General features: G+C 37.7%; 1 protein-coding gene across 1 annotated transcript in view; it reads right to left on the bottom strand.

The window, feature by feature from the left end:
- The window catches only part of HMCN1 (hemicentin 1), a 5,606,893-nt gene that overhangs the window by 2,379,932 nt on the left and 3,200,404 nt on the right, over positions 1–26,557 (bottom strand). Inside the window, exon 38 of the mRNA XM_044085314.1 lies at positions 14,809–14,985. Within this exon, the coding sequence (XP_043941249.1) occupies positions 14,809–14,985 (177 nt within the window). The remainder of the gene's footprint in view (positions 1–14,808; positions 14,986–26,557) is intronic.

Raw genomic sequence — 26,557 nt, 5'->3', positions numbered from 1 at the left:
CCTAGGCCTCTTATCTGGAGGGGGATGGGTACCCCTGATCAAGGTAATAAGGTCTTCAGTCATTTTGATCATCTGTTTTTTAGGCATAGAGGCCTGTGCACGTGGCTCAAGCATCGGTTTTTTAGTCTTAGAAGTTGTCTTTGCCTTTGGTTTTGCAGCTGTCGTCGGTTTGATATATAAATGTTGAGGTCTGAATACACTCTCAGAAGCCGGTGCCTGCTCAGCGGCTCCGGACCCATCTGAGGGAGATACATCCATCGGTCCAATACCTTGAGTATTTTGCAGCATGCCGGACTCCACATGGGTGTTGGTAGAGGCCTGCGACTCGAAGGTAGCGGGTATCAGGGACTGTGAAAGCGCCTGACTGAGTACTGGCGAACCGGCGACTGGCTTAGGAGAAGCTTCGTCATCGGTTTTGGATCTCGACTGCCTTCCTCTGTCCTTTTCTTTGCGTTTTTTATGTACTCCTGTAGTCGGATTGCTATCCCACGACATTTCTGGGTAGTTAAATCTGTTTCCAAAATACTTTGATGCTTAATAGTGCATTGGTTAAATCTAGCACAAAACCGACAGCCAAGCACGTTGTGATCAGGGCTTAGGCAAGGAATACAGTATAAATGGAAATCCTTATCAGGTATTTGCTTCCCACAAGTAATACAATTATTAACTTTTTCTGACATCGATAAAAAGCAAGAAAAAAGTTTCCCCAATGGGGTACTTAGCTTTAGTGAAGACTTCGGTTCTGAAACTCAAACTCGAATATTTCAGTAGTTGGCCGACCGGCACTTGCGAAATGCTTCTGCTTCGGGCACCGCGCGGCAAGAAAGACTAAAGAAAATGGTATCGGCTGCATATTTTATACCCCTGACGACCTGACGTCATGGAAGAAAAGACAGCAACCGACGCAGGACCGAAGACTTTGGAATTCAGGCCAACTGAGGGCAACCTGCCAGCAGATTACCCAAATGTAATGACTGCAACAGTGAAACACGAAGAACATCCACAATAATTATTATTTATTTATTTATTTTATATTTGATTACCGGGTTGGTCTGACTGGGCAATCAGGTGACCGTTTTCAGTGGAGACTCAGGGAGAATAGCTCCACATACATGAAAATCATAAAAAAAAAAAAAAAAAAAAAAATTACAAAATACAAAACCTCACATACATGATAAGAATACAAAAGTCAGAGATGAGTACAAATTAATAGAGCAAAAAATACTATATCATGGCATAGTATGAAGAGAAGATACAGAAGTGCACAATATATGGATTCCTATCAGATGACCGAAGACGCAGGTTAGCGAATGCGACTTGGTCGAGCTGTAAACGCCGAAAGAGCAAAATATCGAAGTGGCATGTAAACAAATTTTTTCCCTGTGAAAGAATTTGCTTGGCCATTTTTGGCACTGTAGTGCGGTCTCGGAGTTGGTATATTTAAGTAGGGGTGGGGTGTGGGGGGTGAAGCCCTCCACTTAATAGCATGTATTAAAGTGTTTTCTTTTTTTGTTGGAACAGCGATTTTTTTCCTTTGGAAAAAAAATCGCTGTTCTGACAGTTCAGTTTTGTAAGCTTTCGCTTACATGGGGTTGATTAATCACCGTTCGCTAACCTAAGCATTCGGTCATCTAATATAGACCCCAATATATAGTGTGTATAGTAGTAAAGCAGAAAATATAATGTATTTGAGTAAGAAAGTGCAGTAATACTATATACAGTTATATACATACATTTAAAAATACAACTTGTTATGGTAGTTTTCTTTTTCTATGCATTTGATCTTTGAGTAGGGCCAAAGGAAGATATATCTGAATGGTGGTAGTAGGGCTAGCCATGGTCAGCACAGGTACATTGCCAGATGAGTCTGAGGTGGGCTTTTAATTCGGTTTTAAAGATGGAACTGCTGTTTTGCAATCTGAAATCCGGTGGAAGAGAATTCCAGATTTAGCAACTGTGTAGGAGTAGAGGGATTCACCAGCACTGTGTCTACACTTAGCTACTTCAAGAAGGGTTTTGTTTGTGAGTATCTAATATACCAAAATGGAACTTCTTGAAATTTACACACAGACACTTGAAAGTGCATGCACAAAGCACTTCTCTCGTGATTTTTGTTAATATCGTAGGTGTGTTCATAGATCCTCTTATTCAGGGGACTCTCAGTCTTACCAGTGTAGAATGTGGGACATGGAGCATTTGGCAAGCTAAACTAATTTACTAGTTGCACAACTACTGGATCTAAAATAAACTGTACTATTAAGTATATTCTCTAATGTTATTGAGTTTCCACTGAAAATATAAGCACGCTGACCACACCTCCCACATTTGGTGGACCCTTGTAACTTTTTCATAGGTTCATTGGTTCAAAGATGAGTACTAGGCTAACTGCCTTTGTGGGCCATTTTAAGCTGAACTAATTTCCCTCAATGGTGAGAATCAAATGCTGTACCTTGTTGTCTGTAAGGAAAATATCCTAACCTTTATGTTAAACCCAACCCCCTTTTTTAAATATCCTCGTTTTTTGTGCTTGAATATTCTCTTGAGATTCTCACCTATCTAAACATGGGAATCTCCCACAATATATTTTATCAGTTCATTTGTTTTGAATATATTCCAATTATTTCTTATGTTTTTATTTCTACTGAACTTCCATTATATTGTAGTATTAATGTTCTTTCAAATAAAACTTGATTATAATGTGTTATATGGTTATTATTCTCCAAGCCTATACCCAGCAGTGGTTCATATTTACTAATCCTATTTTGTGAAATTTCAGTAATGACCTCTTCTATTAAATTCTTCAGAAAACAGCTTTCTAAAAATACCTTTTCAAAACTGTCCACCTCAGCCTCAAAGGTAAGATTATCAGACACCATTTAGGACAATCTCATAAACTGCCCCTTTACCAAACTTCTTTTTTGTCCACAAGGATATTTAATAGAAATGTGGAGGTAAGAACTACTGAACATAGGTTTTCTATATATATATATATATATATATATATATATATATATATATATATATATATATATTAGCTGTAAATTGTCCTTCCACCTTTGTAATTGTAATATTTAAATAATTAACCTTAATATTGTAATTGTATGTAAAGAAACTCAGTTGTTCCATGTAAATAATATTTAAATTCTTTTGCCATCTTTTTGTGTCCATCCTATAAAAAAAATATAAATGTCAATGTATCTTAGGTACAATTTACAATAAAGTTGAAAAATACTCATTGTTAAATATATACTGCATTTCACAAACCAAACATAACCAGGTTAACATATAATGGGACACAAATGGCCCCCTTAGTCACCCCTTTGCTTATAAAGCCCGCTTAAAAAAAATATATATATGTACATATATATATATATATATATATATATATATGTACATATATATATATATATATATATATACACACACATATATATATATATATATATATATATATACATACACATATATATATATTATATATATATATATATATATATATATATATATATATATATATATATATATAAAATTTTCCAAGGTTGTATTCATAAAGTGTATGATCAAGTTGATTTCTTTACCAGACAAAAAACTATGTAATTCTTTATTAAATAGTTATATTCCTGCTTATTATGGAATACATATGAATAAATGTATACCATCAATAGTTAAAAATCCAATATTGGTGTCCCAAAAACTATTTTGCCCCCCCCCCGAAAAAAAATCCCACAAATCCTTTAGCATGTGTGATGAATGTTGAAAAATAGGTTTAAACATTCTGTCAATAAACAGCATCAGCGAATACGTTTTGGATGCTTGGGCCACCACTACAGGACTGAAACAAAGTTTTATTACATTTTTATGGATCTTAGGTATGAAATGCTGCTGAAATTACAGGAGTTGTTTTAAAAAATTATACAAATCAGTTGATATAACATCTTTCATGAAGCTGTCTTCCAAATACACATCAATTTTCTTATAAGTAATATTTGCTTTGTTTCTAGAAACGTGTGAATATACTTCCGAATCCTGTAACATGTCAAACATAATTCCTATATTTACCATGTAATCAAAGAAGACTGTATCTCCACCTTTTTCAGGCTTCAATTTCATTATTGGTTTATCATGTTTTAATACATTTAAAGTTTCTTTTTTACTTGCTGTTAAATTGGAAGCCTTAAATACACATCTATTATTTTGATACTTATAAATATCAATCTCAAAAGCTTTCTCAGAGACCTGGTCTAGAGGATGCATAACTGAATTGTATGTAGTTTTTTTTTAGTACCTTACATCATCACCTGAACAAATAACATCCATTTCCTTAAACACAATAGCTAAATGCACGTTCCTAGTGAATAATTTCAATTCAACTAGTGTGTCAGCAATATCAAGCCTCTGACATAAAATAAAAGTAAAACATTTTCCAAATAAAGAGAAATTATGCAAATTGATATCAAACTGACCCTAGCTGAAAATGTTATAACCCTTATGAGTGTTTAGGATACCATTATATTTAGAGGTAATAGCAATTTCTGTTGTCTCAATCTGCCCTTCCCTCTGCCTCGCCCCCTGTTGCAGTTGTTTCGTCTTATGTAACCTCTTTTTTTGTTTTGCCATTATCCACTGTCATATTGTGCAGTTCCTTCCCCCAGTTTGTTCTGTTTGTCATAGGATCATAGGAAGTTACTAGGCTAATGGCCCGAGAGCCCTTATAAGACTAGCCAAATTTACCCTTGTTACCATGATCAACACCTATTGCCCCTTTCCAACAGTGACACAGCTGGAACTCCCAGAGTGAATTTATTGTTACTCAACCAATTGTCTAGATTGCGATTGAAGAGGGCCAATGAGGTGCTCAGTTTGATTGGAAGTGGGAGTCTATTCCAAAGCCATGGTAACCTCTGGGAGACAAATCTGTCCCTCCAGCAGGTTTTACTGATGTCATATGCCAGGTTTAGGTCCTTACAGCGAGTAACCCGTGTACCATTTCATATCCAGATGTGCAGCATTTCCAATAAAGCAGGGTCAGAGATTGCCTTTTATGCAAGGCAGAGATTACCTCTGAGTAGTCTGTATGAAACAGAATAAGGTGACGGTGATTTCAGCTGACCCACATAGAACAGCTGCTGAAGACCTTGAATTTTCCTTGTGAGGAACCTTTGTGGTCTCCCCAAAGTTTACTATTCTCTCTGATCTGCAAAGTGTTGGAAATTCTAAAGGGTCTTCCAAACAAATGTGAAAACTGTTTTATTGGTCTTTTATATTATTATAATTTACATTACTAGTGTTAGAAACAGTGTAATCTTCTTGTGTGTTAACTAAGTCACCTACATGGTCATCATTACTATTAATGTTAGAGCTATTCTTTTTCAGATAAACCACATTGGACTTCTACTGTATTAAATCCTTAGTAATCTTTTTATTTTTCCCAGTTTTAATATTATCTGTCTGTCTGGTTGTCCACAGTAATAAAGACATATTCATATTGGTCTTTGTATGCTGAAAACAACAAATCATTAACTTTATTATTTAAGGTATAAATTTCATCTTCTAACTTGTCCATGTAATATTTATTTCTTTTACTCAACAAACACGTGGTTTCAAAACCATGTTTGCTGTACAAATCAACAAAGTATTGTGAAAAGGAGAGTTCAAAGTGATTTTTGTTGGATTTATACATTATGTCAGGTACAGTACAGTTTTGTACCTACCATAAATGTAGATGTCCGAACAGGATAGCATCTGCAGTCCTAACAAATGGGTTGTCCTGTCGTCAGGCAGCCCTTCGGTCGGCCGGATTCCAAAGTCTGGGTCTGGCCTCGGCTGGTGTCGCACTTCACCCGACGTCATCTTTGCTGGTCTTCGGGTATAAAGGCATCAGCCGACGCCATTTTCCTCAGTGTTTCTTGCCCCAGATGCCAGTTGCCCTCTTGTATAGCTAAAGTTTTTTGGGGTAAATGCCAATGTTTCCCAAAAAATAGAAGGCAAACAAAAAATAAACATGTATGTACATATATACAAACAAATACACCATAAGAGATCCCCAGCTAGCTATTAGGTGGGCAAATACCCTAGGAGTACCACAGAGGAAGGAGGGTGGGTAATCCTGACTGCAGATGCTATCCTGTTCGGACATCTACATTTATGGTAGGTACAAAACTGTACTATGTCCTTCAAGGATGCATCTGCAGTCCTAACAAATGGGTAGAATACCATAGCCAAACTAGGGGAGGAGGAAGAATATTTATGGTGTAGTTAGGATCCCTTGCAAAACAGCAGTGGCAAACCCTGCTCGGGATCTAGAGTATAGAGGCAAGTTATAATGCTTGGCAAATGTATGCACGGAGGTCCAAGTAGCAGCCTCAATAATGTCCTTGGTAGCCACTCCTCGTAAGAAAGCTGTGGTAGTGGCTGTAGCCCTTGTAGAGTGAGGCCTTATGTTCTGTGGAATTTGCTTTCCATGGTAGGAGTAACAGAATCTTATGCAATTTCCTATCCACTTGGAGATTGTCTGTTTGGAAATTGCTTTTCCTTCCCTTCCTGTTGCATAAGCCACTAGCAGCTGGTCAGTTTTTCTATTTCCCTTGGTTCTGTCCAGGTAGTATCGCAACTGTCTATGTACATCCAAGGTATGCAGCAGTCTTTCCCCCCTGTTCTGTGGATTGGGAAAGAAGGTAGGAAGGTGGATTGCCTGGTTTAGAGACACTCTGGATACCACCTTAGGCATAAATGTAGGATTAGTTCTCATGGACACTCTATCTTGATGGAAGATTAGGAAGGGTTGTACTGCCATTAAAGCCTGTAGTTCTGAAACCCTTCTTGCTGAAGTAATTGCCAGTAGGAAAGCAGTTTTCCAGGATAGGTGTTGAAGATCTGCTGTTGCTGCTGGTTCAATGGAGGAGTGTCAGTTTTGTAGCACAAAGTTCAAGTCCCATGCAGGCAATGGTGGTTTCCTAGGAGGTTTTACATTCTTAATTCCTCTCAGGAACTGCCTGAGTAGAGGATGTGAGAAGACAGGGGGATCAAGCTGTATTCTGCAGAAATAGCTGATGCATGTATCTTGATGGAGGAATAGGACAGGCCTGTATGAAGAAGCTCTGCCAAGTACTCCAGGATGTTGGCAATATCTACCTTTGACACATCTTTTCCTCTTTCAGTACTCCAAATGACAAACCTTTTCCATTTTCCTGCATAGTTCCTTCTTGTTGAAGGTCTGCGGGCCTCAAGGATTATGTCTTTAACCCTTTGGGATAAATCCGGGTTAGTTGCTCTTATGTAATGTTCCAGGCAGTTAGTTGTAGAGTTTTCAGGTTTGGATGCAGGATGTTGTAGTTGCTCTGAGTTAACATCAATGGAATCAGGGGCAGTGTCCACGCTTCTCCCCGAGACATGCTCCTCAGTAGTGGATACCAATGTTGTCTTGGCCAGTTTGGAGCTATCATAATTATCCTTGGACGTTCCTCTTTGATTTTCAGTAGTACCTTGTGCATCAAAGGAAGAGGTGGGAATGCATATGCTGTTAGGTCTTTCCAATTGAAGGACAGAGAATCCACCTTCCAAGCAAGTGGGTGGTATGTCCTTGTGCAGAATTTCTTGAGCTGGTGATTGAGTGGGGATGCGAATAGGTCTACTTGTGGCATTCCCCATTTCTTTGTGATGGCCTTGAAGATGTCCGGGTGTAGCATCCATTCGTGAGCATCAGAGGTAGTCCTGCTTAACATGTCTGCTAGGGTGTTTTCTTTTCCCGGTACAAAAATTGCCTGTAACTGAATGTTGTAGCTCAGAGCCATATTCCATAGGTCCATAGCCATTCGGCATAGGGGGTATGAATGAGTGCCTCCCTGTTTGTTGATGTACCACATGACTGTGGTGTTCTCTGTTCTTATCATCAATTGGCCTTCTTTGAGGAATGGTCTGAAATTCTGGATTGCCAGTTTTACTGCCAGCATTTCTTTTTGATTTATGTGCAGGTGCAGCTGATCTGGAGTCCATAAGCCTTGAATGCACTTGTCCAGCATGTGGGCCCCCCATCCGAGGTCTGAGGCGTCCGTTGTGATGGTTTGGTTTGTTTGAATGTTGTGGAAAGACAAACCTGGGTTTGACTGGCATGCCTGAGCCCACCATAGGAACTCTTCCTTCAGGCATGGGATTAGTGGTATTTCGGTTTCTAAGCTGTGCTTGTGCTGAGACCATAAATTCTTTAGGTACCACTGTAGCTTTCTCATATGCAGTCTGGCATGGGGGACCAAGATTATGCAGGATGCCATGAAGCCCAAGGCCTGCAGTACTTTTCTTGCTGTTAGTTTGCTCTGTTTTGTTAATGCCAAGAAGTAAAGAGGAAGTTGTTCTTGTTTTTCTGCAGTTAGGAATGCCATCTGTTTTACTGTGTCCAATGTTGCACCCAAGAATGTTCTTGCTTGGGATGGAATCAGTCTTGACTTTTTTAAATTGACTGTGTATCCCAGGGCTTGCAGTAAGCAAATGACTCTTTGTAAGTCTTGTGTCAGTTTGCTTTTGTTGTCCGCTTGTATCAGGCAGTCGTCCAGGTATGGATAAATTTGGATTCCCTGAAGCCTGCAATAAGCTATTACTGATGCCAGGCATTTCGTGAACACTCTGGGCGCAGTAGATAAGCCAAAGGGCAATGCTGAGAATTGATAATGCTCTGATCCTGCAAGAAATCTGACGTATCTTCTGCAAATTGGTCGTATGGGGACGTGCAGGTATGCCTCCTTGAGATCTAGAGTTACCAGCCAATACTCCTTGCCCAGCATGGGAAGAAGTTGCTGTAGGGTCAGCATTTTGAAGTTTGGAACAATGATGAATGTGTTTAAAGTGGACAGGTCGAGAATAGGTCTCCAACTTTTCTCTTTTCTTGGTACTAGGAAGAGTCTGGAGTAAAATCCCTTGCCCTGTTCTGTAGGTGGTACCCTTTCCACAGCTCTCATTTTTGTTAATTGAGCTATTTGTTGAAGGGCTTCTGTCCTTTGATTTGGTGGTAGGTTTGGCATTCCTGTTTTTACGGGTAATGTGTGGAAATGAAACCTGTAGCCTTGGTCTATAGTTTGCAAAATCCACTTGTCTCTTGTGATATAGTGCCAGTTTTTTGAAAATAAGGCTAACTTTCCACCTAAGGGTGCTGCTTTTTGTTCCCTGGTAGGCGGTGTCAGAGTCAAGTCACTGTGATTGTCCTGTTGCAGTGGTAGTGGTTGTATCCGTGCCTCGTTGGTTATTGCCTTGCCACTGGCGTCCCCTGTAGGCACCTCCTCTGGATTGGTTTCTGCCTCTGGAACGTCTATTCCTGCCTCTCTGATTTTTAGAGGAGTCTGGAAAGGACCAATTTTTGGAAGGCCAGTTCCTGCTGAACCTTGGGGCTGGACCTGTAAGAAATCTTTAACTGTTTGTACAGATTTTGCCTTTTCTTCCATTTTCTTCATTACTTGTTGGGCAGGAGAACCAAATAGACTGGCCTTATCCATAGGAGCATCTAATAGCTTTGTTTTAACATGATCCGGTAAGGCCTGTTCTTTCAACCATGCATGCCTTCTTATAACTGTGCCAGTCATGGCTGATCTAAATGAAGCCTCCAGTGCATCATAGCCACATTTTAAAGAATGGTTACTAACCTGCTGAATGTTATTCACCATTTCTAAAACATATTTCTTATCTAAGGAATCATCAGAGGACAGTTTCTTAGTTAACTGATCAAGCATAAACTCTTGGTATTGGATCATATGAAACTGACAGTTCAGAGCTCTAGCTGAGAGAGTAGCAGAGGTGTATACTTTCTTACCCCATCTCTCTAAGGACCTGGATTCCCTATCAGAAGGGAGAGGGTTTTTTCTGAGGTCGAAGCTACTGCCTTAGGCCCCTGGGAGATAGTCTCAGGATCTGCAAAAGGAGCCTTGTATAGGTGGTGATGAGTGTCCGTACCCTGTAAAACCTATCGGGCTTAGCAGGGGCTGGAGGTAAAGTATCAGGAGCAGTACAAACATCATTAAAGGCATCATCCACAACAGGAAGAACTGGAGGTATAGCTAAGGGCCTATGCGGTAAGTGTAAAAGGTCCTAAGCCTTTTTCTTGAATCTGAGAAATCTTGACCCTGCCATTGGAATTGCTCTCTCATGGCATGTAAGGTTTCCCCGAAGGAAAATTCCTCTGGTGGAGAGGCAGAAGGAATAGATTCTTCAGCATCAGAATCTTCATAAGTAGAAAGAGGAGCCTCTGGATGGTCTGTAAAGTCTGAATCATCAGAAGAGTCAGCAGAGGAAGTTGGCTCAGGGGGCTCTGCTCTAGGTCTCTTTTCTGGGGGTTGAGAGGCCCTGTCTGGGTGAGATTGGGATCCCCTTATCAAAGAGATGAGATCCTCTGCCGGAGTAAGCATTTGGGAACTGGAGCTGGGCCTGTGTGAGGGGGGCTTAACAGGCACTGACTTAGCAGTTTTGGCTGCTTTAGCCCTCGCAAAGGCCTTTATAGACATGGCTGCAGGAGGCCTAGCAGCACCACGTGCTGGGGTAGAGACATCCAAAGGGATGGTGTCCGATAATTCTTGAGAAACCACAGTAGTAGGCAAAACTTCGGAGGCCGATTCAGCTACGGTAGAAGGGGCCTCGGTAGTAGTCATGGATTCGGCTGTAGATTGAACCGTTTGCTCGGTTTCGGCCGAAACCGAGACACTCGCGGTTTGCTTAACCGTGGTTTCGGCTGAAACCGCGGACCGCGAGTGTCGGTCCTTTTCTTTGCGTTTCTTAACAATTTGAGCAGTCGGAGGATCCGACGGCATAATGTACGCAAAGTCTGATCTGAAAAACTGTTCAGCAAACTCCGACCGGCGCCTAAGCGTTGCCGGTTGAAGAAGCACAGGCTAAACAAGCTGCTACGTCGTGGTCTGGGCCTAAACAAGGTAAGCAGTAAGAGTGGAAATCTTTATGAGGTATTTGTTTCCCACAAGTTAAACAGTTATTCACTTTTTCTGACATCGGCTGAGGCAAGAAAGAGTCCCCAACGGGGTACTTAGCTTTTTAGAAGTCTTCAAGTAGTATTCGGTAGTAATAATCGCTGGATCTGACCGACCGGCACTTGCGAACAGCTTCTGCTTCGGGCGCCACGCGGCAAGAAAGACTGAGGAAAATGGCGTCGGCTGATGCCTTTATACCCGAAGACCAGCAAAGATGACGTCGGGTGAAGTGCGACACCAGCCGAGGCCAGACCCAGACTTTGGAATCCGGCCGACCGAAGGGCTGCCTGACGACAGGACAACCCATTTGTTAGGACTGCAGATGCATCCTTGAAGGACATCCATTATCTACTTGCAAAAATCAAAACTTCTAAAGTTTCTTCTCTAAGTCTTTGATAGCTGTTTGCAACAAAGAAAAAAACAAGTGTGTTGGAAATGTTAAATCTTTCAACTACTGAGTAAAATACAAACTAGAGTAAGCACTTTTTTTGACTATCAAAGACTTTATCAGACTCTGCTTACATCCTATAACATACAAATAAATAGTAAGATGCAGTCTTTGATAGATGATGAAAGTCCTTACTCAAGTTTTTATTTTCATAATAAAAGTTGTTTTGTGGACCTAACCTGGTGTGGAATGACACTTTATTGCTTTCTGTGCAAAACTTTGTCGCCATTCCCCAGGTGTAGTGGGAGAACCCCCAACACCTGCACTTGATCACTATTAATTTGGGGGCTGAAAACCTTAGAGAAAGTTTAATTTTTGAGGCACATAAACTTTATTTGACAGACTGGTCCAAGCTAAGTGGGCTTTGGTGAAACAGTTGTCTACCAGATGAGTGTATCTAGTTACAGTTGCACACCATGTAGAGTTTCAGGAGCCAAACGTCTTTTTCCAAAGATGAGCCACTAAAGCACATCCTTCCTCATTCCTGTTCCATGAATCAATGGGGTGGGTAACATGCAGGCAGCACACAGACAGCAATTTCAGTTCTCATTTCACATCAGTATCGGCAACATGCAGTCTGCAATCTAAAGCCTAAGACGTACTGCCTGTCATCTACATCCCACACCTTAGTCTGCCACATACAACTCACAACATATGGTCTAACATCCACAGCTCAAACTCTATAGCATACAGCAAACAGTTTGCTACCCACAGCAAGCATACAGTCTGCCATTCACAGTACACAGTCTAAAGCTCAAAGCATATGTAGCATGTCATTAAGAACATACAGACAACCATCCATATATCTGAGAAGAGTATGTCATCTACAGCACACAGCCTGCCTTCCACAACAAAACAACATACAGGCTGTCATCTGTTACCTGCAGTCTGTCATTCACAACATACACTCCAGACCTCACAGTCCTTAGTCTATGGTATATGGTATATCATCTACAGGAAACCACCACATTTCACAATCCACAGTACACTGCATACAAGCTGCCATGCATAGCACACAACATACACCCTGATATTTACACTTCATAGTACACAGTGAGCTATCCAGTGCAAAAATATATAGTCTACAATTCAACAGTTGATACTCTAATCATACAAACCCACAGGATACAGTCAGCTGTATTCAGCATGGAGTCATCTTCCAGCCACAGCTCACAGCATATAGTCAGTTGTACTCAGCACAGAGCAGTCTGCCAGCCACAGCATGCAGTCAGCCATACACAGCACAAAGCAGTCTGCCAGCCACATCTCACAGCATGTAGTCAGCCATACTCAGCACAGAGCAGTCTGCCAGCCACAGCCCACAGCATGCAGTCAGCCATACTCTACTCAGCACAGAGCAGTCTGCCAGCCACAGCGCACAGCATATAGTCAGTTTTACTCAGCACAGAGCAGTCTGCCAGCCATAGACCACACATCAGCCATACTCTGCACAGAGCAGTCTGACAGCCACAGCCCATAGCATATAGTCAGTTTTACTCAGCACAGTCTGCCAGCCACAGCCCACAGCATATAATCAGCTATACTCAGCACAGAGCAGTCTGCCAGCCATAGACCACACAGTCAGCCATACTCCGCACAGAGCAGTCTGCCAGCCACAGCCCACAGCATACAGTCAGTTTTACTCAACACAGAGCAGTCTGCCAGCCACAGCCCACAGCATATGATCAGCTATACTCAGCATAGAGCAGTCTGCCAGCCATAGACCACACAGTCAGCCATACTCAGCATAGAGCAGTCTGCCAGCCACAGCCCACAGCATATAGTCAGCTATACTCAGCACACAGCAGTCTGCCAGCCACAGCCCACAGCATATAATCAGCTATACTCAGCACAAAGCAGTCTGCCAGCCATAGACCACACAGTAAGCCATACACAGTATAGAGCAGTCTGCCAGCCACAACCCACAACACATAACCTGCCATGCACAGCTTGCAGGGGACTGTGACATTCACAACACATTGCTCACAGCCCACAGAGTCTACCACTTACAGTTCACAATGCACCATGCTTAGCAGACAGTCTGCCACAGTACCTGATGAAATTCTGAAGACAGTAACTGTCCCTCAAAATAGAGGGATTAAAAGTGCAAATGACAGAATCTCTCTCCCTCTTTCTCTCTCTCTCTCTCTCTCTATATATATATATATATCAGTCATGTCAGTCTTGTTGTTACTATATATATGCAGTGGGAATGTGGAGTACAAAGCCCTCCCGCTCACATCAGGGAGATGCAAGGGGATGAAGCCTTCTGGAAAAATAAACACTTTAAAAGTGTACTAGTGAGTTTTAACATTTGCTGATATTTGTTTGACTTGCAGCTTATTTTTTCAAAGTGTTAGGACTTCACAAATTCAGGTCTGGCACTTCTCATAGGGAATCAGTGTATTATAAGTAACAAACTGCGCACAGTCTGACACTGACAGCCCTTAATATACTGTTTGCCATCCAGAGTCCACTGCTTAAAGTCTGCCAACAGCACATAACAGGCAACCTGCAATCTAACATCCAAAATTTACATCACAAAGTCCACCATCCACAACCTGTATCACACAATCTACCAACCGCAGTCCTTATTTCACAGTGTGCATCACATAGCCCACAGTAGGCTGTCTGCCTGCTACACCACTCAACCAAACAAGAAAGAAAGGATAAGGTTCTGCATTTGTAGCCACAGTACAGAAGGCTCTCCTAGGGGAAATATGAACTCAGACGTGCTCTCCTTATGAACTGCCCAAAATTAGACATTAAATGGAAATCAATATGGCTGAATTTTGTTTGCATACCACAAAGTAACTATAAGAAGGATGCAGGCTAGAGGTCATATTTCAAAATTTATGTTCGCATAATATGAATGCACTCAAATGAAGCATAGCTGCACAGCTTTCAAACAAGCACAGTTGTTTCTCAGACATTTACTCCCTTCTTATCCAGACAGTCTGCATATATAAAGAAGTAGTTTTAACTTTTGGGATACATAAGCCAATAAAGTGCATTTCAAAACCAGCAGCAATATCAAAATGTTGACACACATCTCTTTAAGTGGTGAATATTGGGCAGAGAATGGTAAGTACTTGAACACTGCTTCCTTCTTAAGGGGATGGAGTGGGCAGAGGAGATTCGACAAAAGGCTCTGCATTTAATAAGACAGTGCACCACTGTTTTACTGATTGAGGTAATCGTACAAAGATGAGAAGAGAGACAAAGTACACAACCACAGAAATAGTCCTATTTTATTGTACAGATTCTTCAAATATTATGTTTACAGTAGAGGAAGAAGTAAGTCTGATGCACTATGTGTGTCCTAAGTAAGAAGCCCCAAACCAGCCTTTTCTGAGTAATACAACATGGTGTATACGTGAACATTCGTTAAACAGTGCTTACCATAAACCTGTAGGTTGTAGAATCGTTCGTCAGTTCCAGCAACATTGATCGCTCTGCATTTATATGTACCCATATCAGAGACCTGTGCACTGTCAAGCTGCAGAATCTGTCCACGATTCAGTACTGTGACTCCTGCAGCTGTTGTAAGTGGACGGTTGCTCTTATACCAAGTAAGTGCTGAAAACAACAAGAATACATTATCTGCAGTGAAACACTGTATCAATAAACTTATTATCTGTGCATAATATAGCTCTCTGTAACTATGTCGCTGTTCTGTTTCTTCCTCTTCAACTCTTGTAAATGAGGTACATGATGTTAATGAAGAAATTGAGGAGTACACAGTATAGGGGCAGATTCGAAAAATAACAAGAGTAGTGCAGGTGGTTACCTTAAAAATGTACATGATAGAAGGGCCATTTTAGGCACACTACAAATAGTAAAAAGTAGCTATTAAAATTATTTGTATGTATCGACACTAAACCCAAATATTAAAAATATAAAAAATACACACAAAGTCAAAACAGATTCAAAGAGGAAAAACAAAAAAAAACTCAAAAGTTTAAAATTGTAAGCTTTTCTGTCATGCAATCACTTCATCAGGCTTCAGAACTTTACTACAGCCACCTTATGTATCAAAAAGCAGAAAGCAGGTATCCTTGATGCTAAACAAAAATATACAGCACTTAGAAATAAGGCAAAGAAAATGATCAAATAAGACAAAACAATTACCACAACACACAAATTAGGCATCAAAATGATCCTAAAAATTTTTGGACATCAACAAAGTACTACAACCAGGAAAAACTGGCAACCCTCCCCCTGTAACTACTGACAGCTCAACCAGTATAGCAATTCACTTCAACAAATTCTTTACAGAATCCATCCTAGCTCTAGCCAACTCTCAAAGCCATTCTACTTGTATTAAGTCACCGAAAAAACATAATAATGAACAGCACTTTACGCTTCAACCTGTCCCCATCCCCACAATTAAAAAACTGCTTAGCAAACTAAAATCCACACCTCATTCCGCTGACAGATTACGAGCTGAATTCTTAAAAATTGCCACTTAAGCAACTGCATATCCTGCAGCAATTCTCATTAATCACCCCATATCAGAAAACCTACTCCCTCAGCTCATACATCACTCCACTTCACAAGGGGGGGCAACTCTAAAGAACTTACTAACTACTGACCAATTGCCATACTCTCTCCCCTCTCCAAAATCCTTGAGGGGTGTGTACACACACAAATCATGACATACCTACACTCTAATAATCTACTCACCAAAACACAACATGGTTTTAGACCATCCCATAGCACCACTGCTGCCCTCGAGTCCTTCACTCAGACAGTAAACAACCACAAAAGCAATGGAAAATTTGTTTAGGCTATCTTTCTAGATCTTTCCAAGACTTTTGATATGGTTAATCCTGATAAACTCATCAGCACTCTTTCAGAACTAAATCTCAGCTCTTCTACCATTTCCAGGTTTAGGAGTTACTTAACAGGCAGACAAAAGGCAGTCAGATGGCACCTAGAACTCTCTCCTCTTCTACCAGTCTCACTAGGAGTCCCACAAGGTTCCATTCTTGGACCACTGCTGTTTTCTGTTTTCACCAATAACCTTCATACATCCACACTACAGGTCTCACTCATCCAATATGCAGATGATTCCACACTAATCTGTGCTCCCCCCACCAAGTACTATATCAACAAACACAATCCGCCTTTCTCACTGTTGAAAGATGCTTACTGACTCACAACTAACACTAAATCCTAACAAAACTAAACTTCTTACCTTTCTACCCACACAGTATTCAACACATAACCTAACATTAAACATCACCTTCAGTAACAATACAGTCATATCACCAATCAATCACACCAAACTGCTGGGGGTAGAAATTGACAGCAACATGAAATTCGAAATACATATATCCTTTACTATAAAGAAAGTACATAAAAAATAGCTATACTATATAGAAATAAACAGTTCCTAACAAATAGCACTAGAGCTACTATTGCATGTACCCATCTCATCTCTACTCTCTACTCTTCTGTACACCTTCCCAATCCTCACCAATGCAAGAACATCTGACCTATCCAAGTTGCAAGCTTGCTATAACAAAATCGCCAAATTTGCAACCACTCTATTCAGAACACACCATTGCATTCCTCTCAAACAACTTAACTGGCTACATCTTCCCCAACTCATTCTTTATAATCAGCTTATACTAGCCAACAAATTGCTTTGGTATCCTGAAAATCACCCAGCTCTACAAAACATACTACATCCAAGCACCAAAACAACAGTCCTTCAATCTAATCAAAAACTTCTACTAGAAGTGACTAAAGCCAATAATTCTGCAGGTACATCCCTCTATATCAACATTATTGCTAAACAGTGGAACAGCCTTCCCCCAATACCTCAGCCACAGCTTCCACTGCCTCCTTCAAAACAGCTCTAAAATCACGCCTACTGAACTCAAGGCTCTGTAACTGTGACAGCCCTGGGTAGTAATTCACACATCCTACTGCTCTCTCTAACTCATTCTCACCTAGCACATTTCCTACCCAAACTAACTAACTGTAGTCCTTGCACACTTCCTACCCAACTAACTAACTCTTGCCCTTGCCTTACCTCCTATAACCCCTCATTCCACCTTTACTCATGATAGTTTTGCTTAAATCCTTATCTTTACAATCTTGTTTTATATTCTGCACAGACTTACTTAACAGTGTAATTTGTGACAACAATGAATATACATAAAGTAATCACTTCATGTAAGTGTATTATGTTTGTGAGACATATATCCTATCGTGTGTACTAAGGTGTTACTGTTTTATGCATACCAGATTGTCTTATGTATACTAAATTGTCATTTTGTAATTGAATAATGTTGTATGAAGAGCTTTTCTCCCCGGGCCTCTGCTGAAAAAGGACCTGTGTCCAATCAGACTTTCCCAGTAAACAAATGTAAAATAAAAATAATAAATGCACCACTGTCATTACCCACAGCTGATGCTAATGCAACAATTAATTTCTTAAAACCTTTTTTAACATACATTTTAAGAATCAATCTTTATTTGAACCAGGTTTTCTTTAGAATCACACTATGGCCCTTGACGTGTACTCAGCATAATCTATGTAATTAATCATTTAAATCACCTCCTGAACCACTCAGTGATAAAGCTAACCTGCACCACCTGAGATAAAAAAGTATGCATAGCATCTGTTACACAAATATATCTGTATGGGGAATTATTACAATTTCATTTTTGCATAACTAAAATATTTCCTGCATCTCAGGGTTTAAAATTAGAAACAGTATTCCCAACATAACAAAACAGGGCATGTAATGCATTTAACTACATAAATGAGAATTATGTATTTACCACAATGTTAGATCTTAATGATCCACATTTGTCCACTTCATCCTTAGTGCTGCTTAGCCACAAGCATCAGTCACTCCGCACCTTTAAGAATCTCGTAGGCTCTAAAACTGCTCAACTAGCCCCCATAATGCACCACAGTTTCCCTTCTCTCCAGATTGAGTTTGCCATAAGGGCACATCAGTCTCACTAAATAACAGACAGACATACACAAAGATTTAGCCCTGAGTAAGAATTATTTATGCACATCCTGAACAGACAACAAACTGGTTAATGACAGGAAAAATGATACTCTTCCTTAAGAGTGAGAACCTGCAAGACTTCCTAAAACCTATAAACCGATAACTTGCCTCCTAACAATACACAAGTTAAACAATAAAATTAATTCAGACAGAGTTTATAGTCATTCAGAAAAAAATCATTTACTGCAACAGAACAAAAGGGTAACAAAAGAAAGCCATGTGGAACAAAGAATCAGTTGTTGCTAAACACAGTCATAAAGGACAACTGTACAAAGGAGCAAGAATCTAGGTATGGCATAGATGGATTACAAAAAAAGCATTTGACAGCATCCCGCATTCAAGGATAAAGGTCTGTTTACAGATGTATAAGACACACCTTACATTAATCAATTACATTACAGTGACCATGAAACAGTCGCAGAGCTTTGCAGTTGAGCCATGACAAAGTATTATCCCACAAATAAAAATTCAAAGGGGATATTTCAGGAGTGATTGTCTTTCACCGCTGCTGTTTTGTGTTGTTCTCAAGCTATTTCCTAAACAGATTAGTCCATGGTTACAGTTTGGCTTTCAGAAATCAACCGTTTTTAAAGACATCTTATCTACTATTTGTTGGAAGTCTTTTTTTTTCAAATATATATTTTATTAAATTTTCCTCTTTTTTAATACAAGAAGAAGAAGAATAAAACAGAAATAAATAAGGACAAGATACATGGAATATCAATTTGCAAGAAGCACAATAAGATATACAGGACATATACCATCAGTGTTCAGTTATCAATATGCAGAATTAACTAACATTCAAGCTGTTCTCATTAAGTTGTAAGACAAAATCTACTCTGCAATATTTTAATTATAATAGAATCTGACATAAAAACAGTTGCATCAAGATATTCTACCCTACCTAACTTTAACTTAAATTGTATCTTGTACTATGTACTATATACAGTTGATGTCACCTCAGAATGTTCATTTTATTTACACTTCCTAGACCTATCCAATTTTAAAATGGGTACAAATTTTGCAATATTGATTTTCTTTCATTTTCCTTATTTACTTAGAGTAATAATGATGCTGTAGTCCCTTGTACATAAACCAGTTTTACCTTAAGATTTCTATAAGCGTTTTCCAATATTTCTGATACTAGGATAGTTTTTTTTTTTTTTGGTTTCATGTAATTAGTTTGCTGGCTAATATGTATTTTATAGCCATTCCTTTAAATTCTTCCCATGTAATTTTAGTTCTATCTAACCAATTTTGAGCTATGTATGATTTCATCATTGCAAACAATGTTACTATGATGTGTTTGTTTTCATATGAAAAGTTGGTGGGGAATACATGCACAATTGCAATTTCACATGACAGGGTAGATTTAGTGTATCCCTTTTTTCTAACTTGGTTCTTAATGAACACCATAATTTGTAAACATTCTTACAGCTCCAAAAAATATGAAGGGTGTCAGCTACGCTGTTTGGACATGTGGGGCAATAAGGAGAGTGAGAAGTATTACTTTTACTTAGAAAAAATGGTGTGTGATAGGCATTATTGTTAATCATAATTTGGGTATAAATTAGTATTTTGAGAGGGGTTAATTTCAAAGTGAGTTCAGTTGCAGCAGATTTTTGTTTAACAGTAATCATGTTATTTTTCCTTCCCAAATTTCTGAATATAGAAGTGCATCTTGGTATCTAATTCTTGTTATTAATCTATATGTGTTTGATAACATTTTGGATCTCGAAAGCAACAGGTTAATCATTTGTTGATATAGCTGCATGTCTTGGTTGTCTATTTTAACATTTGTAGTAATTGTGTTGATCAGGTATAGTAATTGGTTGATTATGGTGTTATAACTTTTATTTGCTTCTAATCTTTGCCTAATATTTTCAAATGAAAGGCTTTTGACTTGGTAGAAGTTCCATACAGTGGTGTTTTTAATTAGTGGGTATTGATTCAGGTTTATCATAGTGTTGTTTAATTTAATATTAGGATTTAGGTGTATTGGTTGTCCTAGTAACAAAGTATCCTTAAGATTTATGGAGGATACCAGCTTTTGAAATAGTAATGTATTTCTTATGATTATGGGGTGGATATTAAAATACCTTAATGTCTTAGAATTTAAAAAGGGTATTGCTTTAGGGTTTACATTTGATAAGACTTCATGTCTTCATATGAAATATTTACAATCTATCCTACGTACACTAATTATAAGCATTTTATGCATAAATTATCACTGTAACCTATGAACTGGAATACCATAAAAAAAAAAAAAAGGGGATTTTCGTTTTGACTGTACTATTTTACATTTCCTAAATATTTTTTCTTAACACTGTATAACTTCTTTTATGTAATTGTACTACTATGTATCTCTATGTGGAGCTTTTCTCCCCGGGCCTCTACTGAAAATGGACATGTATCCAGCTAGACCAGCCCGGTCAACAAATGTAAAATAAAATAAAATAAATGATTGTAATATATTTTAATCCATAGTGGATACCATGCTTTGTTAGAGGGTTCAAAATTTGCTATTTGTATAATTCGACTAGCGTTTATTATGCCATAGTATGTTTGAAAATTGGGTAGTTCTATACCTCCTTCTGTTTGGGTAATGTTAATCTAGAGTATTTTATTTTTGTATTTTTTGGATGTCAAATACATTTCCCTAGTAGTGTTTCAAGTTTGGAAAAGAAATTATTTGATATATTTTGATTAATAGCATTAAAGTGAAACAATAATCTTGGGAGAATATTCATTTTAACTATAGCCGCCTTAGATAGTGGAGAGAGATTAAGATTTAACCATCTTTTAGTGTCTTCTGTGATATTAGCCCAGGTTTTAAACAAATTATTTTTAGTCAAATCAGATTGGGGGTGAGTGAATATGATACCCAGATATTTGAGATTATAACTGACTTTTATTTCAGTTTCAGGGAAATAGAATTCCTTATGTCCTAGAGTATTCAAACAGAATATAACTGATTTGTTTGGGTTAATGGTATAATTAGATACCTTTGAAAATTTTTCAATGGAATTTAAGATTTTGTTTAAATCTGTATTAGGGAATTCAAAGTAAATATTAAGATCATCAGCGAAAGCTGTAAACTTTATTGGGATTTTTGAAATATTCATAAGATGGTGGAAAGTTCTTTGTGATATTTTAAGAAGAAGAGGTTCAATGTATATATTGAACAGGTATGGTGATAGTGGGCATCCTTGCCTTGTACCGTTAGTGATCTGAATAGGTTTTGATTGCTTTTTATTTATAGATACTGTTGTCGTAGCATTATTGTATAAAGCCCTCACCATGTTTGTATATTCTTCAGGAATGCTAAATTTCTTGAGTATCTTTAACAGAAAATCAAAGTTTACTCTGTCAAAAGCTTTAGATGCATCTACTGATAGTATATAGCTAGGGCATTTATCATTCGCTTTTAAACTAATGATTGACTCAATAGTGAGTGTATTATCGTATACCTGTCTGTTGTTCATAAAACCTAGTTGTTCAGAAAATATGATGAGAGATAAGATTTGTTTGATTCTGATAGCTAAGACTGTAGATAGAATTTTGATATCAATATTTATGAGTGCTATCGGCCTGTAATTGTTAGGATTTGATGCATCAGATTTGGGTTTTGGTATGAGTATATTTTCTGAGTTGTTGATATACAGGTCTTTGATACCATATTTATTACATATTCATATACTTTCAATAGTATCGGAGCTAATTGTTTTTTGAAAGTCTTACAGAACTCCGCCATGTACCCATCTGGCCCTGGTGATTTACCTGGTTTTAACTTATTTACCGCAGCAATGATTTCCTCTACATTTATAGGGGCATTACAATTATTTATTTGTGCTTCATTCAGTACTGGAAATTGCAATTCTTCTGTGAATTGATGGAATAATAATTAATTAAATTGGTTGTGTGGGCCATATAGTTTTTGATAAATCTTTTCAAAAACCATTATAATCTATTTGTCCATATCTAGAGTTTTGTTATTATAATTTAATTGCTTTATTTTGGTAGGGTTTTTTATGTTTATGATTCTTGCCAACACTTTTGAGGGGGATTGAGCCCATTCGGCATATTTGTGGAGAAGTTTAATTTCACTGATAGTGTACTGTTGTGATTAAATTTCATGTAATTGTCCTTGTAATGTAACCATTTGACTTTCGAGTTCTGGTGAATGTTTAATTTGTAATTCTGACTCTACTTTTTAATTTTGATTCTAATGTTATGTCTTTTTCCTTGTTTAATTTTTTATAGCGAGTGGCTTTTTGGATTAGTATTCCCCTAATAGTGGCTTTTGTTGCTTGCTATTGAATGTCATATGGTATATCTGTTACCTCTAGGTTATTTTTAGCTTGAGTAAGAATGTCAGTGATTCCCTGTGAGATTTCTTTATCATTTAATAAGTTAGTATTTAACGTCCAGTTAGCTAGTGTTTGGCATTTTTGCAATGAGCTAACCATATGTATTGTAATGTTTATTTTTGCATGATCTGATATTGTTCTAGGTTCACTATTGTAGGTAACTGCATTATTTAGTAAAGTTTCAGATATTAAAAATATGTCTATTCTAGACCAGGACTTGTGGTATGATGAAAAATAAGTGAATTTACTAGTAGATGGATTATTTTTATAGTTTTCAAATGGGTCAGCTAGCTTAAAATCTTCCATTATTTCAGCTATTAATGTAGCAAGTTGAACAGGTTGCTTGTTATCTTTATTTGCTATATCTACTTCAGGATTAATTATGATATTCCAGTCTCCTCCTATGATATATAAATAGGAAAGTTCTCTAGAATTCTATATATCTCGTATAGATAGGTTAATTGATGCAAACATGGGACATATACATTTAGGACTAAGAAAGGTTTTTTAAATATAGGCAGTTCACAAGTAAAATAACACCATCTACCATTTGGGTCGTAGCTGCTCTTCATTATAGTGCCATCAAAATATTTTTTAACTATTGTAGCAACTCCTCTAGAAGCTGTACTGTCACCAGCAGCAACAATATGTTTCACCCATTTCTTTTTTTTGTATCTTTCTCCCATTGTTCCTTCAACATATGCGTTTCTTGAACGAATGCTATCTCTGCCTTAGATTTAAAAATTAAATGCATTAATATATTCTTCTTTGTCTTATTTTGTAAGCCCTTTACATTCCATGAATCTACAAAAATCATCTAAAAGATATATTAAACAGAATGCTGACTTTCTGAGCTAACAGAAATATTTAGGGACATATATAACTTTAAAAATTTCTTAGAGTTGTAGGTACAGGTCGATAATATGTATATATGTGTGACACCACTCCCTTTCAGACCCCCCCCACCCCGTGCATACCCATGCTAACCCACTAACTGAAAGAGAGTTAAACAGAACATTTACAACTATATTACAAAAAGTTCCTGTCATTCTAAGTCCCAGCAAAATTACAGCAACACACATAACAGTTTGTCCAAACAAAACATATGTAATAGCAGGAAATATGATTTATAACCCTTTCTTCATTTGAAAGTAATTAGACTGAGCATTTTGTAAACTGCCTTTAACTAAGACTGAAATATCTAATTTAATAGGCAATCTTTAAATAGTACATTTCAAAAAAATACTGTAGCATTTCTTTCAAATTCACACAAAGAAAACGATTACATGCACATATTGATTATGACTTGTTATAGTTTGTCACTTTCTATTTGTATGTTCCTTATTTTGATGATTTCAAACACAATCCTTCTTTTAGTATACAGCAGTTCTTACTTGTTGGGCCAGTGTTTACAGTAAAGGTCAGTGATAGTCCTAATTATCCATTTATTTTATATGTATAAAGCACATATACATCTAAGATCTATAGTGTTGATCAGACACTAATATCAAGAGTCTTTCATAGTCTCTGCTGATCTAGATTGATATGTTTACATTTTTTGATGCATACTTATTTAAAAATAAAAATATACAAATAAAAAAAGAAAGAAAATAAAGCAAAACAAACCCAACTTCATACTTTATAGGACCTAATAAGGGTTAGTTATTTGTTGCAGCTACAGCATCTGCTACAGCATCTGACCCAGAAGGTTTTTTATTTGTCCAGTTTGTATATATTCAGGAAAAAAAAAACAAATACATATATATTTATATTGTAAATAAATGTTTAGGCTGCTGCACTTAATTCTAGGCTGGATTTACCTTCCGATCTTGGCACGAGATTCTTCCATTTTTTTAATCTTTAGGATACAGTTCCAAAGGTTTCAGAAATGTAGAAGCCTTACTTTTGTTTTCTTAGGCAAACGTGGGTTTTCAGAGTTGTTTTGGGCTTAGATGGATGCCGTAGATGTTCCTTTGACCTCAGTTTGCTTATTCTTCCTGATTTGCAGTCGCAAAGGATTATGGGAGTTTGTAGTCCTTTCGCAGTGGCATGGAGATACACCTAGGTCTGGATTTAGAACGTTTAAATGGAAAGCAGTGGATTTAAGTAGAAAGAAGGTAATTTAAGTAATTTACCTTGTTGTTTGATTCAGTTTAGCATAAATTAATATTTAGATGGATAGATTCTTTGTATTAGATGCGTTTTTGGCGAAAAGCATATTTTATCATGTCATTTTGTTTGGTAATTCTTTCAAGGGTTTAAGAAAAGCCGTTTTTCCTTCTTCATTGTTTTTTACTGCATAATTTAAGCCATTATATTGAAAGTGTAGAGTCGCTGGATATTTCATTTGAAATCTTATATTTTTGCTTACTAAGTGCAGTAAGGCAATAGAACTTGTCTTAGTTGTTTGATTTGTAGAGGCAGGTCCTGAGCAAAAATTGTCTTGCAGCCTTTCCATATAATGTATTTTCTTTTTTTTTTTGCAACTGAATTATTGCTTGAGCATGTGAAGCATTTAGAATCCTTACATATATTTGTCTAGGGGCATCCAGGGTTTGAGATTTTCTTAAAGCTCAGTGTATTCTTTCAATGACAATTGTTTGAGATAGTTCTTTGTTATCAAGAAGAAGATCAAAGATTTATTTTGCCACATTAGTTAGCTGGGGTTGTTCATACTTTTCTGGGATGCCTCTGATCAATACATTATTTCTGCTTGATCTAGCTTCAAGATCAATCAGTTTTTGTTGTACGTCTTTGACTGAGCTTTCAGTAATGGAGGTAGCTTTCTGTATTTCTTTTATCTTTGTCTCATTGCTCAGACAGTATTCTAGCCTCATTTTTATCTAGTCTGGTCATTACTTGATCTAAGTTGTTTCTAAACACTGTGAGTTTTGAAGAGAAAGATTGTATTTCTGTTTGCAAAGGTATCAAGGCTGCTTTTACTTCCTCCATTTCAAATAATTGTTCACTTTTTGGTTTCAGTTGATATTTTCCAGCTTCAGTTTTGTTGTTAGTTTTCTGCCTCTTAATGCTAATTTCTTTCTCAGGAGATACAATTTGAGATATTCTTGTCTTAGAAGTGTGTGTTTCCATTTGTTCCATTATTTCTTTGTTGTGTGAAAACTTGCTTCTTTTCTTCTTTATAGTTGCTACTTGCTAATTGCAGGCCCAAACACATGTACAGGTATCACTGCTTACTTACCTCCCAGATTCAAGGTATGCATTTCTTATTTTTTTAACTCAGAAGTTGAAAATAAGATTCTCACAGATAGGGAAATAGACTGATTTTCGCAAGAGATGATTTTTTGTAGATTTTTGCAGCAGCAGTAGCTTTAGATGAGTTTACATTCGTAGCTAGTAATTAGAGCAAGCTAAAGTATGTGCTAACTGGCGGCCATCTTAGAATCGACTTGTTGTTGAAGTCTTAAAATGGTATAATTCATCAGATAAGGAACTGAAAGAACTAAAAAAGGTTAAAACTTAGATGATATAAGAATGTTATTTGGTATTGATAAATATGCAAAAGCAACATTTAAACAGGAAAGCCGCAGCAACAAGAAAACATTAATCTGGAATAGAATGTGATATGAAAGAACTTGAGATAGAGGGAGTTTTTTTATATATTTGGGAATATATAAATGATCTGCAAGAAAACATGAAAAAATAATAATAAAACTCTGTAAAGAATACTTCAAAAGACTTAAACTAATTTGAAGACTGCCTTGATATCTAGGAATCAAGTCC

The sequence above is a fragment of the Protopterus annectens genome, chromosome 10.part0, assembly GCF_019279795.1.
Source record: "Protopterus annectens isolate FY-2018-M chromosome 10.part0, PAN1.0, whole genome shotgun sequence".
Lineage (NCBI taxonomy): Eukaryota > Metazoa > Chordata > Ceratodontiformes > Protopteridae > Protopterus > Protopterus annectens.
This window is presented reverse-complemented; position numbering and strand designations above follow the sequence as displayed.